This window comes from Pituophis catenifer, unplaced genomic scaffold (genome assembly GCF_029215685.1).
Source record: "Pituophis catenifer annectens isolate HBS135680 unplaced genomic scaffold, rPitCat1.0.hap2 SCAF_1, whole genome shotgun sequence".
NCBI classification, from domain to species: Eukaryota; Metazoa; Chordata; class Lepidosauria; order Squamata; family Colubridae; genus Pituophis; species Pituophis catenifer.
Window position 1 is genome coordinate 327,852,109 of NW_027256881.1, and position 15,815 is coordinate 327,867,923.

General features: G+C 43.8%; 1 protein-coding gene across 1 annotated transcript; it reads left to right on the forward strand.

Annotated features, from left to right (window-relative positions):
* The first annotated feature begins 5,995 nt into the window (after nucleotides 1-5,995).
* On the forward strand, nucleotides 5,996-10,882 carry LOC139311767 (neurofilament heavy polypeptide-like). The gene has a single exon (XM_070936274.1). It carries the CDS (start codon nucleotides 5,996-5,998, stop codon nucleotides 10,880-10,882), a length of 4,887 nt encoding a protein of 1,628 aa, XP_070792375.1.
* Nucleotides 10,883-15,815: the final 4,933 nt, after the last annotated feature.

A 15,815-nucleotide genomic window follows, 5' to 3' on the forward strand; every position in this document is an offset into this window, starting at 1 on the left:
CATGTATTCTATTGGCTGTTGTAGGGGTCATAGCTAGGTCTGTAGGAGTCATAGCTAGGTCTGAGGGGGGGGGTCATAGCTAGGTCTGAGCTCTCAGGTTTGGTTGAAGTTTGGACTCTGATGCAATGTCCTTAGGAGATTGTGCAATGTAATGAGCTCTGCTGCTAATGGGTTAATCCTATTATGTCCTGGAGGGTCATGTCTTAATCCCATCATCATCATCCTCAAACTGAAGGTCTTTTGTTTTGTAGATAGGATGGCCCAGTCTCTCTTAATGGGCACAAAAATCTCTCTCTCTTTCATTTTTGGCAGAAAAAAAACCCCAATATTTTTGTGAACTTTTTTCTTTCTTTCACCATCTATTTCATCATCCCATCAAACATCCTTTTTCATGCTTTCCATTAGCATAATTCTGCACACTCCAGTGGCATTTTATACCTTAATTCTTTCATTCTTTATTCATTATTTTAGGAGATTCTTCTAATTTCTAATGTTTTTTTTCCCCTTACAGGACTCATGCTATCTCCTCCAGATGTGACTCCACCATCATTCTGGTTTTCTTCACATCTACTCATGTTTTCCCTGTTCCTCTTTTCCCAATATCTACTCTGAACACTATAAATAGTGATCTGTCTCAGGTTCAGAATCTTTCATTCCTTTACTAATTAATTTTAGCATAAACGATCAAATCAACTATAACCTTTGCTGTTTTCCTATTCCATATGTATACGGTATATGCATAGACTTATTTTAAACCATGTAGCTGACTTTTTTCTAAGCAGTCTGGTGCTCAACAGTTACCGAGTCCTTTCATTCTTCAGTCTCTTTTTAAATAATGATTGTGGCCAAGGATGAAATGCTCCCGGTTCAGATCAGATCGCCTGATCCAGTAGCAATGGCAGCAGGTGGTTCGGAGAACCAGTAGCAAAAATCCCTGCGCCGCTCCCCCCACCACCACCACCATGCCCAGCTGAGCCGCACAATCATCAGAGGCTTTTTTTTTTTTTACTTTTAAAAGCATTTTTTCTACAACCTCTTCCACCGAAAAACATGCTTTAAAAGTAAAAAAAAAAAGGCTCTGATGATCGCGCAGCTCAGCTGGGATCGTCAGAGGCTTTTAAAAGAATTTTTTTCTGCAACCTCTTCGGCCAAAGAGGTGGTTAAAAAAATGCTTTGAAAAGCCTCTGACGATCCCAGCTGTGTTGCCTGATCAGCAGAGGCTTTTCAAAGCATTTATTTGCAACCTCTTCAGCTGAAGAGGTTGTAGAAAAAATGCTTTGAAGTTAAAAAAAAAAAAAAAGTTCACCACGCCCACTGTCACATTACCCCCCCCACCAAGCCATGCCCACAGAACCAGTAGTAACAAATTTTACATTTCACCCGATTGTGGCTGAAACACATTCTCTGTTTCTCATCTTGTTCCTACTCATCCAATCATAACACCAAACAGCTTTGGTTTGGGCTGTTGTTGTTCTAATTATTATTATTATTATTATCTTTTATTCATTAAACTTGAAACTCAGTCAACTGAACATTTAAAAATGTTCTGAGTAACACATTTTTTTGCAGTTCTACTGGTGTTATTGCAGGAAGCATTTTTTTTTATTTTGTTTTATTTTTTTTATTTGATTTTTATACCGCCCTTCTCCAACAGGACTCAGGGCAGTGAACAGCCGAGATAAAACATAACACATAAAATTTAAAAAACAGTTTAAAAGGCATTAAATAATTTCGGCCCTCAATTTAAAACAACCCAGTTAAAACCAATTTCAAATTAAAACCAAAAGGATGGGATCAAGCCAGCCTGGCCAGATGAAATAGATGTGTTTTCAGGGCCCGACGAAAAGTCCGGAGGTCTGGTATCATGCGTATCTCTGGGGGTAGGTCGTTCCAGAGGGCAGGTGCCGCCACAGAGAAGGCTCTCCCCCTGGGGGTTACCAGCCGACATTGTCTGGCCGACAGCATCCTGAGGAGGCCCTCTCTGTGCGAGTGAACTGGCCGGTGGGAGGCTATTGGCGGCAGAAGGTGGTCTTGTAGATACCCCAGCCCTAAGCCATGGAGTGCTTTAAAGGTGGTCACCAACACCTTGAAGCGCACCCGGAAGACCACCAGAAGCCAGTGCAGCTCGTGCAGGAGAGGTGTCATATGGGAGCGCCCCATTGCTCCCATAATCCCCTGAGCGGCTGCATTCTGGACCAACTGGAGCCTCCGGGTGCACCCCAAGGGGAGCCCCATATAGAGAGCATTGCAGTAGTCCAGGCGGGAAGTGACGAGTGCCTGAGTGACCTTGCATAGGGAGTCCCGATCCAGAAATGGACGCAACTAGCGTATCAGGCAGATCTGATAAAAAGCCCCCCTGGCTACAGCCGTCATATGCTCTTCTAAAGACAGCCATGCATCCAGGAGGACGCCCAAGTTACAAGCCCTCTCAATGGGGCCCAGTGATTCGCCCCCAATAACCAGCAATGGCACCAGCTGGCTATATCAGGACGCCGGAAGCCACAGCCACTCGGTCTTGGAAGGGTTGAGTCGGAGCCTGTTTCTCCCCATCCAGGCCCACATGGCCTCCAGGCACCAGGACATCACTTCAAGGGCATTGTTGGGGTGGCCTGGGGTGGAGATGTACAGCTGAGTGTCATCAGCGTACTGATGGAACTCCACCCCAAAGCCACGGATGATCTCACCCAGCGGCTTTACGTAAATGTTGAACAGAAGGGGCGAGAGGACCGACCATTGCAGCACCCCACAAACAAGGCACCTCGGGGTTGACCTCTGCCCCCCTGCCAACACAGATTGCAACCGGTCAGAGAGGTAGGAGGAGAACCACCACAAAACGGTGCCCCCCACCCCCAACCCCTCCAACCGGTGCAACATGATACCATGGTCGATGGTATCAAAAGCTGCTAAGAGATCTAACAGGACCAGGATAGAGGAACAACCCCTATCCCGAGCCCTCCAGAGATCATCCACCAACGCGACCAATGCCGTTTCCGTGCTGTGCCCAGGCCTGAAACTGGACTGGAGCGGATCTAGATAGACAGCTTCATCCAGGTACTATGGAAGCTGCTGTGCCACCACACTCTCAACAACCTTCGCAATAAAACAAAGGTTGGAGACTGGACGATAGTTAGCCAAAACAGCCGGATCCAGAGAGGGCTTCTTGAGGAGGGGCCTCACCACCGCCTCTTTCAAGGCGGCCGGTAGGACAACCTCACTCAAAGAAGCGTTAATAATCCTCTGGAGCCAGCCTCGTGTAACCTCCCGGGAAGCCAGCACCAACCAGGAGGGACACGGGTCCAATAAACATGTGGTCACCTTCAGCCGTCCCAGAATCCTGTCCACATCCTCGGGAGCCACAGGATCAAACTCCTCCCACATAACACTCTCAAGACCTGCCTCAATCATCCCGTCCGGACTTACCCAGTCAGAGGCCAGGCCTTCCCGAATCTGAGCCATCTTGTCATACAGATACTGCAAAATCCTCAGCTCGACCCGGCAAGGGATCATCCCGCGCTCCCAGATGGTCACCCTAAACAGGGCGGCTGGGCGATTATCTGATGATGCAATAAGGGCGGCAAAATAGCTAGATTTTGCTGCTTTTATCATCACTAGGTAGGTCTTAATATGAGACCTCACCAGTGTTTGGTCGGATTCGGAACGGCTGGTCCTCCAACCACTCTCCAGGCGTCTTTTCCGGCGCTTCATCTCCCTCAGCTCCTCGGAGAACCAAGGAGCTAGGTGAGTTCGGTGCCGGGTCAGAGGCCGCAAAGACACGACGCGGTCCAAAGCCCCGGCGGCTGCACTGTCCCAGGCGGCCACCAGATCTTCAGCCGAGTCATGAGCCAGAGTCTCAGGAAATGAATGTTCAGTTGACTGAGTTTCATGTTTAATGAATAAAATAAAGAATAAGAATAAGAATAGAATAGAATAGAATAGAATAGAATAGAATAGAATAGAATAGAATAGAATAGAATAGAATAGAATAGAATAGAATAGAATAGAATAACAGAGTTGGAAGGGACCTTGGAGGTCTTCTAGTCCAACCCCCTGCAAATCTAGTTCCTTTGTTAAAACCATCCACTGACGATATGTTTCACTCTTCACTGGAACATAATATGTTTATCCATACTATCACCAGCCTATGGATTACAATTTTGATATGCATATGATCAGAGCAACACAGATGACATCAATCCCTCATTTCTGATTTTCATGTTCTCATTCATAATCATACCTACAACTTCATTTTCCTATGCGTATTCATGCATTCTGTTCATTCATTTATGGACGTCTTCATTTTTATCTATTACATCTTTCCCTTTTTTCTTAGTTTCACACACATGCTGCATTTAACAGTATGGCTTTTATCATCCATGGCTTTCAAACAATGCTTTAGAGCAGTGTTTCTTAAAGTGTGGCCCAAGAATACCAAGGGTCTTCCAAAACCCCTTCAGAGATCTGCATAATAGAATTTATTTACCAGATATTGAAGATATTTCAATACCTTCTCAATGTCACTCTTCTCATTATTATTTTTCTACTTCTTTAAAAAATATAGGGCTTTTTTATTAGAAATGTTTTATTTATGTTAACATCTGTTGGGTTTCATATTGTTCTTTCTTTCTAAATACAATAAGAATTTGATGCATGCATCCATTTTAGTCTTTAATATATTTATATATTTAAGAGTCATGGTGATGCAGTGTTAGAATGTAGTAAGGTAAAAGGTAAAGGTTCCCCTCGCACATATGGGCTAGTTGTTCCCAACTCTAGGGGGCGGTGCTCATCTCTGCTTCAAAGCCGAAGAGCCAGCGCTGTCCGAAGACGTCTCCATGGCCATGTGGATGGGATGACTAAATGCCAAAGGTGCACAGAACGCTGTTACCTTCCCACCAAAGGTGGTCCCTATTTTTCTACTTGCATTTTTATGTGCTTTCAAACTGCTAGGTTGGCAGAAGCTGGGACAAGTAACAGGAGCTCACCCCGTTACACGGAACTAGGAATTCGGACTGCTGAACTGCCAACCTTTTGATCGACAAGCTCAGCATCTTAGCCACTGAGCCACCGTGTCACCTAGAATGTAGTATTGCAAGCTAATTCTGCTGACTCAAGGATCCTCACTGTCTCAAGGTTGTCTCAGCCTTTCATCCTTTCGAAGTCAGTAAAATAAGGACCCAGATTGTTGGGGGCAATATGCTGACACTGTAAACTGGTTAGAGGGCTTTAAAGCACTATGAAATGGTATATAAGGCCTATTGCTATAATATGTTCAATATCACTAAATATAACCCATACAAACAAAAGCTTTTATTACGGTTCTCTCTCTCTCTCTCTCTTTTTTTAATGTGGAAAGGGTTCCTGAAAGCAAAAAATTTAAGAAACTCTGCTTTATAGGATGAAAGGGATGGGATATATTAAGTTACAGTCTTAGCTGTACTCATGCTGTATGCAGCGTTCCTTGTTAAAGGTAAGGACGGAATTGGTTAGTTTTAGCAAATTTTTGCTTCAATGCTACAAGTGCAACCGCACCTGAGTTTTCCCTCAAGCACAATCATACCATCTTATACACACTAGGATCTCTAAAATAATTTCTGAATGAATGGGATAAAAATATAAGTGATGTCATAAATATATAGCCATCAGTTCTGAAACTTCTAGAACTACACGGTAGCTGTTAGCAACAGAAAGAAAGGAAGACAGCAGGAGAAGGAAGAGACCACAACAACAATGAAGTTCTGTGCCAGGCTATTGTTTCTAATGTAAGAACCATGAATCCACCTTGGTCTTGGGATTCTTCTTGTAAAGAGCACCTGAATAAACAACAAAGCCAGAAAGGTAAAAACATCTGGCCCAGATAATTGGTACCAAGGGGGTGTCTTAGAAGCTAGTGCCTGGTGGACTGAGCAGTCTTGTCTGGCCACATGTAGATGGAAGAAGAAAAATTAATGATTCCTTGGTTGCTCTCAACTCAGCAACTATTGAGAACATTAAAGAAATGGAAGAAAATGATGGCATCAAAGAAGAGAGTAACAGCGATGTAATACAACATAAAGAAAATGGAGACGCTGCCCCCGTAATAGAACCAGGCGTTCCAAAGGTGCAACCTTCACCTAAACAGTTTGTAGATCAAGATACACAGTCTGATAGCAAAGTTAGCATTTTCAGACGAAAAGAATTCACAGACCAAAGTGATCAAACACACACTCCTCCTACCTATGGAACTACTAGTATAGACTCTTCCAGAAAACAATCCAGAAATAGTCAGCATTTTGAAACTCAGGAACAACAATTCCCAGGCCAGGAATCCCGCCGCAATAGTCAGAAGGTATCTGGACAGGTAGGCCACCATAGCACTCACGTCTCAGACCAGGAATCCTGGCATAGTCAGCAACTCTCAGGCCAAGAATCCCGTCGTGGCAGTCAAGTGCTACCTGGCCAGGAATCCCGTCGCAGTAGTCAGCATAGTCAGCATCTCCCATGTCAAGAATCTCGGCGAAGCAGTCATGGTAGTCAGAAGTCTTCTAGAACGCAACCTATGAATGAAGCAGAAACAAAGGAACATCCAACTTGGGTCAGTCAAAGGACAGGGAAAGTGGTGAAATGCGAAAGCCAGCAGACAAGTAGAGTTTGGGAGTTCAAGCCACTTGCCGATATTCTTCAACCTTATAATCAAGTAGTTCATAAAAGCAGAAGCATAAAGAAATCAGCCGCTCACATTTCTTCTCAGCTTGTAGGGCAAGAAGCAAAGATCAGCAGCCAAGAACCAAGAAGTCAGGCTTCACAACAGAGTACCGAACAACCAAAAGAGGTCGTGTCTTGGATTAGCAAAAAAGGAAAGTTAGTAAAATGCACAAGTCAACAGACAAGCAGAATCTGGGAACGTAAACCCCTTGCAGAAATCCTTTCTAAACAACAGGCACAGAGCATCAGAGATTCTAAAGAAAAAGTGATCACAGGAGAGACGGTTCTTCCCAAGGGGCCAGAAAAAGAACTGGCAGAAATAGCTAAGACACAGCTTATCAGGCAGGAAAGCCAAAAATCCCAGCAAGGCAGTCAGGAATTAAAAGGAAAGGAATCCCAAGATGACAGACAAGTAAAAGATTTGATAGCTGCAGCTGGAAAAGTGGCAGATATAACACTACAGACTGACAGCAGTGTGAGCATTTTCAGACGTAAAGAACTGATGGATCAAAATGAACAAACAGGTCTCTCTTCTGGCAGTTCAACAAGCAGCAGAGGATCTATGCAAAAGTTTCTACAGGAAAGACCACAACAAAAATCCCAGTTCGAAACTCAAAGGGAAGGACAGGAATCAAGACGTGGCAGTCAAGAAATGAAAAGTAAGCAGTCACTGCATGTCAGACCTGAATCCAAAGTTCAGGAATCCAAACATGAAAAGGGAGAACCAGAAGGTCTAGGATTGGTGGATGACAGTAAAAAAACAGATGCTAAAGTTCAGGAACCTTCAGCAGTATCTGGCATTGTTTCTGATGAGAAAATTGTCCGGATGATTGGAAAAAGTGGAGCACAACTTAAATGTTCAGGTCAGCAAACAAGTGAGAGTCTGTTCAAAGACTATCTAATAGAATTATATGGTTCAGTTCCTAAACAGAAAAAAAGTCAGACCCCAGAGAGAAATGAGTTTCTGAGGGAAGGTCAAGAATCAAAAGTAACAGCAGAAGTACAGCAGCACATTGTGCAGGAATCCAAAAAGAGCATCCAAGAACCAGTTTTGCCAGGATCCAGAAAAGCCAGCCAACAGCTGGAAGCTCGAGGTTCTAGAAAGAGTCTCCAAGAATCAGAGGTACGAGGGTCCAGAAAAGCAAGCCAAGAGCTAGAAGCCCGAGAATCTAGAAAGAGTATCCAGGAGCCAGAGATTCCAGGGTCTAGGAAAGTCAGCCAAAAAGTGGAAGCCCGAGAGTCTCGAAAGAGTCTCCAGGAGCCAGAGGTGACAGGATCCAGAAAAGCCAGCCAACAGCTAGAAGCCCGAGAGTCTCGAAAGAGTCTCCAGGAGCCAGAGGTGACAGGATCCAGAAAAGCCAGCCAACAGCTAGAAGCCCGAGAGTCTCGAAAGAGTCTCCAGGAGCCAGAGGTGACAGGATCCAGAAAAGCCAGTCAACAGCTAGAAGCCCGAGAGTCTCGAAAGAGTCTCCAGGAGCCAGAAGTGCCAGGATCTAGAAAAGTCAGCCAACAGCTCGAAGCCCGAGAGTCTCGAAAGAGTTTCCAGGAGGCAGTGGTGCCAGGGTCCAGAAAAGCCAGCCAACAGCTGGAAGCCCGAGAGCCCAGAAAGAGTCTCCAGGAGGCAGAAGTTTCAGGGTCCAGAAAAGCCAGCCAACAGCTGGAAGCCCGAGAGTCCAGAAAGAGTCTCCAGGAGGCAGAGGTTCCAGGTTCCAGAAAAGCCAGCCAACAGCTGGAAGCCCGAGAGTCCAGAAAGAGTCTCCAGGAGGCAGAGGTTCCAGGTTCCAGAAAAGCCAGCCAACAGCTGGAAGCCCGAGAGTCCAGAAAGAGTCTCCAGGAACCAGAGGTTCCAAGTTCCAGAAAAGCCAGCCAACAGCTGGAAGCCCGGGAGTCCAGAAAGAGTCTCCAGAAGGCAGAGGTTCCAGGTTCCAGAAAAGCCAGCCAACAGCTGGAAGCCCGAGAGTCCAGAAAGAGTCTCCAGGAACCAGAGGTTCCAGGTTCCAGAAAAGCCAGCCAACAGCTGGAAGCCCGAGAGTCCAGAAAGAGTCTCCAGGAGCCAGAGGTTCCAGGTTCCAGAAAAGCCAGCCAACAGCTGGAAGCCCGAGAATCTCGAAAGAGTCTCCAGGAGGCAGAGGTGCCAGGTTCCAGAAAAGCCAGCCAACAGCTGGAAGCCCGAGATTCTCGAAAGAGTCTCCAGGAGGCAGAGGTGCCAGAGTCCAGAAAAGCCAGCCAACAGCTGGAAGCCCGAGAGTCCAGAAAGAGTCTCCAGGAGCCAGAGGTTCCAGGTTCCAGAAAAGCCAGCCAACAGCTGGAAGCCCGAGAGTCTCGAAAGAGTCTCCAGGAGGCAGAGGTGCCAGAGTCCAGAAAAGCCAGCCAACAGCTGGAAGCCCGAGAGTCCAGAAAGAGTCTCCAGGAGCCAGAGGTTCCAGGTTCCAGAAAAGCCAGCCAACAGCTGGAAGCCCGAGAGTCTCGAAAGAGTCTCCAGGAGGCAGAGGTGCCAGGTTCCAGAAAAGCCAGCCAACAGCTGGAAGCCCGAGAGTCTCGAAAGAGTCTCCAGGAGGCAGAGGTGCCAGAGTCCAGAAAAGCCAGCCAACAGCTGGAAGCCAAAGAATCTAGAAAGAGTCTCCAAGAGGCAGAGGTGCCAGGGTCCAGAAAAGCCAGCCAACAGCTGGAAGCCAAAGAATCTAGAAAGAGTCTCCAGGAAGCAGAGGTGCCAGGGTCCAGAAAACCCAGCCAACAGCTGGAAGCCCTAGAGTCTCAAAAGAATATCCAGGAGCCCGAGGTTCCAGGATCCAGAAAAGCTAGCCAGCAATTGGAAGCCCAAGAGTCTAGAAAGAGTCTCCAAGAGCCAGAAGTTCCAGGATTGGAAAAAGTTAGCCAGCAGCTGGAAGCACAAGAGTCTCAAAAGAGTCTCCAAGAGCCAGAGGTTCCAGATTCCAGAAAAGCCAGCCAACAACTGGAAGCCCGAGAGTCTAGAAAGAGTCTCCAAGAGGTAGAGGTGCCAGGGTCCAGAAAAGCCAGCCAACAGCTGGAAGCCAAAGAATCTAGAAAGAGTCTCCAAGAGCCAGAGGTCCCAGCTTCCAGAAAAGCCAGCCAACAGCTAGAACCCCGAGAGTCTAGAAAGAGTCTTCAGGAGCCAGAGATTCCAGCTTCTAGAAAAGCTAGCCAACAGCTGGAAGCACAAGAGTCTCAAAGGAATATCCAAGAACCAGAGGTTCCAGGATCCAGAAAAACTAGTCTACAGCTGGAAGCACAAGAGACTCAAAAAAGTATCCAGGAGCCAGAAGTTCCAGGATTGGAAAAAGTTAGCCAGCAGCTGGAAGCACAAGAGTCTCAAAAGAATCTCCAAGAGCCAGAGGTTCCAGAATCCATAAAAGTTACACAGAAGCAATCACAAGAGAGTAGACAACTGTATATGGCTGAAATGACTGAACAAGTAGGTGCTTCTGAAAGCCAAGCAACTCTACAAAGATTCACTGGTCCTTTAGACAGGGAGAACAAAGGTTTGCAGACATGCAGCATAATTTCTATAGAAGATGGGATGTGGCTGAACAGAAAAACAGGCAAGCTTTTAGTAAGTCACACTCAACAAACCGAAATTGCCTCATGTCAGGCCCCTAATAAAAGAGCAGCAGAGAGTGGAAACATGGCAAGGCCATTTGGATCTGGGAGCCCTGAAATAGGGCCTCAGTTGGAAGAATTAAATCAAATTGGTACTACAGATGAGGAAAAGATAGATCAGGACCAGCAGCAGCTTATTCGCAAAGAATCCCCTCCTGGTAGCCAAGAAGTTTCTGGCCAGGACCAGCCTCCATTGGGGAAAGAACTTGAACCTGTCATCCAGCAAGGTTCAAATCAAGAACTGCTCAGTGACACAGAGAACACACAAAATCTAGAGCAAACTGAGGGAGAAGAGCATGAGTACACAGACGATGTTGAACAATTGCTAACTCAACACTTGAGTGAAGCAACACTAGAAAGTATAACAACTGCTGAAGGAGATGATATATCTGTACGGACATATAGTGCTGTTTCCGTAGAGGAAGGATGCTGGATCAATAAAAGAACAGGCAGAAAAGTGGTGTCTCAGAATCTGCAAACAGAAGAATCTTCATTTCAGAAACGTGAAAACACAGAGGAACCCCAGAACAGTGACAAACCACCAGAAGAAGACATGACTGAAATAACTGAGCCAAGTGGATAAAACATGACAGGCAGCATGAGGAGATGAAGGAATGAAAAATGACCATGATCCCTATGGCCACTATACCCAGTGAGTAATTAGCTATTTGTAGACTGATAGGCAGCACTGTCTTTTCCCTAAAAAGAAAAATGGTATTGAAGGTTTGCTCGGTCTTACTATATATTAAAAAAAAAAAGACAAAATATATGGAAAGGGGAAATATTTTAGGAAATCTGTTGGGTCTCTTTCATCAGAAAAGCAAAGATATAGTCATGAAGAAGCAGACCTAAAACAAGATTTCTTTAAGCAGAATAATTATCTTTTGGGGATGAATTAAAAAATCACCACAAGTAGATCTGTAAAGATTTGGTTAATTTTTATTATTTTAAAAAAAAATTGAAACTACCAAAAAAGATCATTTGCAGAATATAGTATAAAATGTAGAATTTCAGATACAAAAACGTAGATTGGTAACTTCCTCTTGAACTGTATAAATTATATAATTATATTTGTATTACACAATTTTTACATAATGAAATATGTTGAATAAAAGCTGAATCAAAACATCAATTGACATAGGTTGCATTGAAATGTGTTGCTGATTCCTATGAATTTCAGCCTATGTAGAAATCCTTCAAGGATGCTGGAGAAGATGAGAGGGAAAAAAAGCAGCCACTGATATAGAAAAGAGCCCCATTTACAATGAATGTACATCACTCAACATCTGTTCTATCAAAAGGAGATGAACTGTTGTCCCCTGTAGCAGATAGGTCATTGGTCAGTGGTCCTCCAAGGATGCAGACATCAATGGTCAGTGATTATCGGTATAGTGACAATTTAAAAATAAATACAATTGTTTAAAAATATGATGTAACCAGAATCATTGTACAACCTCCTAGGGGAATAATGGATGGGGAAGTGAATAGCAGAGAGTTTTTATCGTTCTTATTGAAACAACAAAGTGTAAATATAAATAAAAGTAGATCTCGCCACTGAGATCAGGACACCAGAAATCCTTAATTGTAAATGTCTGGATGATCGATGTTAAACAGCTTCCTAAATTTCAGTAGGGAAGGAACCAGCCTGAACTCAGGGCTACCCAAAGGAGCCAAGTAGAAAGTGCTCCAATCCACATTTGGTGGTGCAGATGATTCTATCTGTATCCTCAGACTCCATAGATTGAAAGAAATCCCAGATGACCTTGTAAGATGTTTCCCTAATTATCTCATTAGATTGCTCAAGTAGCATCTAATTCAGAGCAAATGTAAGTAATTATAGTTGCTAAGAATCTGGCAAATGAGTCACAGAAGCACGTAGAAAAGTCTCTTGGCTGGTTCTTCCACAACAGATTGCAGGTTATCCTCAGCAAGGCTACTAAAGGAGATTCTGCAAATGCAGAAATGCAGCAAAGAAGGACCACTGTGCTGTTTGTGCCACTGCGGTGTTGGCACAAGCATGAGCTATACCTGCATTTAATCATGTTCACTCATAGTCTTCTCCCGTCATCACTTTAGGTATCTTTTTTTGTTGCCCAGACAAGGGAGCACTTTGGGATTAGTGAAAGAGAAAGACCATTTAGGAGTAATCATCTACAGCAGGGGTGTCACTCAATTTCATTGAGGGCTGCATCAGGATTGTGGTTGACCTTGAGGGCCAGGTGGCCATGGCTGAGTGGGCATGGCCAGGGTGGGCATGGCCAGGGTGGGCATGGCCAGCTCAATGTCACTTGAGTTGAGGGTTGCCTGTGGCAACCTGGATGGATGCCTAGGAAGTGGGGCAGAGGCAGCCCCTTGCTGGCTCCAGGGTGGCCCCGTGGATCTAAGGCTGACCATATTCTGTATTGGGCAAATTTTAGATCACAGGCCTGATCTAACCACATTGTGGGCTTGCACCCGTGATTTGATGAATTCCATGGTAGAACTGGCTGCGATACACTGGAAGAATCCTCACTTACTTTCTGAGATCTACAGTAACTGGATTCACTGGTCATTTGGAGTTGACCATTCAAAGGTACCTGGAATTCTGAGATCTATGAGAGATGTTTTACCTGAAAAAAAGTAGCATCGATTTTAGCACTGACATGACTTGTATCCTCCAATAACAAAAACAAACTATATGCAAACACACACACACACACACACACAAACCACAGAGACAAATACACACCAATACATATACATATATATGAAATAATGGGTAAGGAATTGGAATATCCAGTTTTGGAAAAGCAAATGAGTTTCAAAAATTGTACAATGTACATCTTCTGATTTAAGAATAAAGTGAATTCATTGGAAATTCTTATTTAACATTTATTGGATTTTTCAGATAATGTTTAAAAAAGATTTGATTTTTTTGTGTTAGTTTTATAAAAAATTACAATTAGAATGGTAAAAATTACAATTAACTCACTTGATTTGCTCCTGTCCAGTCCTGGCTCCCTTTTACCTTTCAGTTTTAACATATATTAAAATAATGGTGAGAAAGCATATACTACAGTAATTAAAGATGTACATCTAATGTTGACTTAATACTCTCAAAATATGAAATTTGACAACTCTGGCTTTAATTAACTAGGGCTTGCAAAGATAATTGTTTTAATGGGATAAAAAGAAAATTATGCTTCTCAACTTAAGGAATGGATTCAAGAGATGTATTCCTTATAAATGTTTGAAATGCCTTTATACTCTTAAATTGAGAATATGTGACAACATGTTTCTTTATGGTCTACAAAGAGGGTAAGATCTCAGACTAGACCACATTTCCTTTTTTGCCTAGTCAGGATTCAGAAACTTTTTACTTATATTTCAATTATATTTGTATAATCACCCATTTCACATGAAAGTGACTCTGGGTGGCATAGAAATGCATGTCCTATCACTAGGCTGGAGATGAATGTGGTTTTATTATGCACTTGATTTGTCAATTTATTTATTTATTTATTTTATTTTATTTTATTAAATTTTTATACCGCCCTTCTCCTACTGGACTCAGGGCGGTGAACAGCCAAAAATAAAAACATCAAATTTTTTTAAAAGAATTAGACAAATTTTGGCCCAATTAAATTTAAAACACCCCAACTAAAATCAATTTACAATTAAAAATATCTAAAAATATCTAAGGGGGGGGGGGGGTTACGCCAGCCCAGCTAAATAAAAAAGTTTTAAGGGCATGGCGAAAAGCACGGAAATCTGGTATCTTACATATCTCTGGGGGCAGGTCGTTCCAGAGGGCAGGTGCTGCCACAGAGAAGGCCCTCCCCCTGGGGGTCGCCAGCCGACAATCGGCTGGCAACAATCACCATTGTCAATCGGCAGATGGGGATCGGCAGATGGGGACCAAGGAATCCCGCAGTTCAGTCTCCCAGATGCAGCGAAGAGATCTGTATCAAGAAGCAGAGTTTGGCACCAAATTGTTGGTCGCACTTTTTCAGGGGAAACCAGGCCAACACTTTCCACTGTACTTTCCTCTCCCTATTACAATCCCTGATATGCTCCCTGTCAACATCTATTCCCAAGCACTCCCAAGTTCTTCTTCTACCATCCAGCCACCCAAATTCCCCACAGTCCAACTGTAGACTCCTCATTATTCACACTTAAAGTCAACAATCTGGCAACCTTCTCTTTCTGTCTCCTCTCTCTTTCTATCATTTATATATCCCTCCCAACTCCAAAACCAATAGCACCCTCATTCCAGGCCCTACATCACTACAGCCACCAGGTTGAAAAGACCATCTCCTGGTTTTTTTTCACTCCAGGGAAAGTCTCCAATTCCATCTCCTGCTTCATCCAAGGAACTGTCCTGTTCCACCAATGCAGTCCCATATCTTCAAGAAGTTCTCCCACAAACAAAGGGCAACTTTGTGCCTACTGCAACATGCAGCCTTTAATCACAGCTTTTTCCAGCTGATGGGAGATCTTTTGTCTGGCTTTAGTTTAAATACATGGCAGCAACTGCAGGACTCTGCAAGTCATGTTCTCCCCCACCTTGCCACCTTGCAGCGACCAAGCCATATCAGTCTCCATCTATCCTGAGGCAGCCACTGACATTTGTTTCTTCTTTGCTATCTGATCTTAACTTCAACAGATGCAACAAGAGCTTGATAGCACTTGAACTCAACAGGATAAGGCAGATAGACCTGTTAATATATATAAATATATTCTGATTGTTAAAAATATACAACTTGAATGCTAAATTGGAGCGTATAGGATGGGGTCAAAAAAGAGATATTCTTTCTTTCTTTCATATTTTCATCTTATTTTTTTGCTTTCCTTTCAGAAAATACTTCACTGCACGCAACTATCTATTTTACAGTACAAACTGAAATCCAAGCAAAGACCCAATCCCCCTTCTCTTAAACTGCCACCCAACAGCAAAATCAACCACAAGGGAATGTCAGCGAGAATTATCTCACGTTCTGCTAAACTCTGACAGCAAGTTCAAGCATTAGGTGTCCATCATCTGAGAGAAGTGACTGCTCAACACAAAGGACATGCTTGCTACTTAAAACTTCTCACTGTTGATATTCTACTCATTTACCTGCAGTGTCTGTCCTATATATGTATGTAAGAATGAGATGATGAGCGCAAACCTTCTTCAATCAGGTCAGATGATCTATATTAAGGACTCCTTGCCCATAGGACGATGAGGGGTCAACAGCTAAAATACATGTTCCATCTAAGTCTAGTTTCTTCTGCCAAGAAAGAGGTTTCTGTTCTACCTCCTTTTCAAGCTGCCATAGAGTTTTCATAGTATTAACTTATTGTGTTTCTGAGTTGACTTTATGACTGTATGGTGGAGGGAAATGCTGCTTCCCTCTCTTTTTACATAAGATCAGTCTGCCTCAGTTTCAGGATTACTCCTAGGCAGGAGTTCCTGATGTTGTTTTCTGCTGGAATTTTATGCCAGTGTGAGATGGTTGGGAGGCTGACAATTGTTGGAGAGACCAATTGCCTAG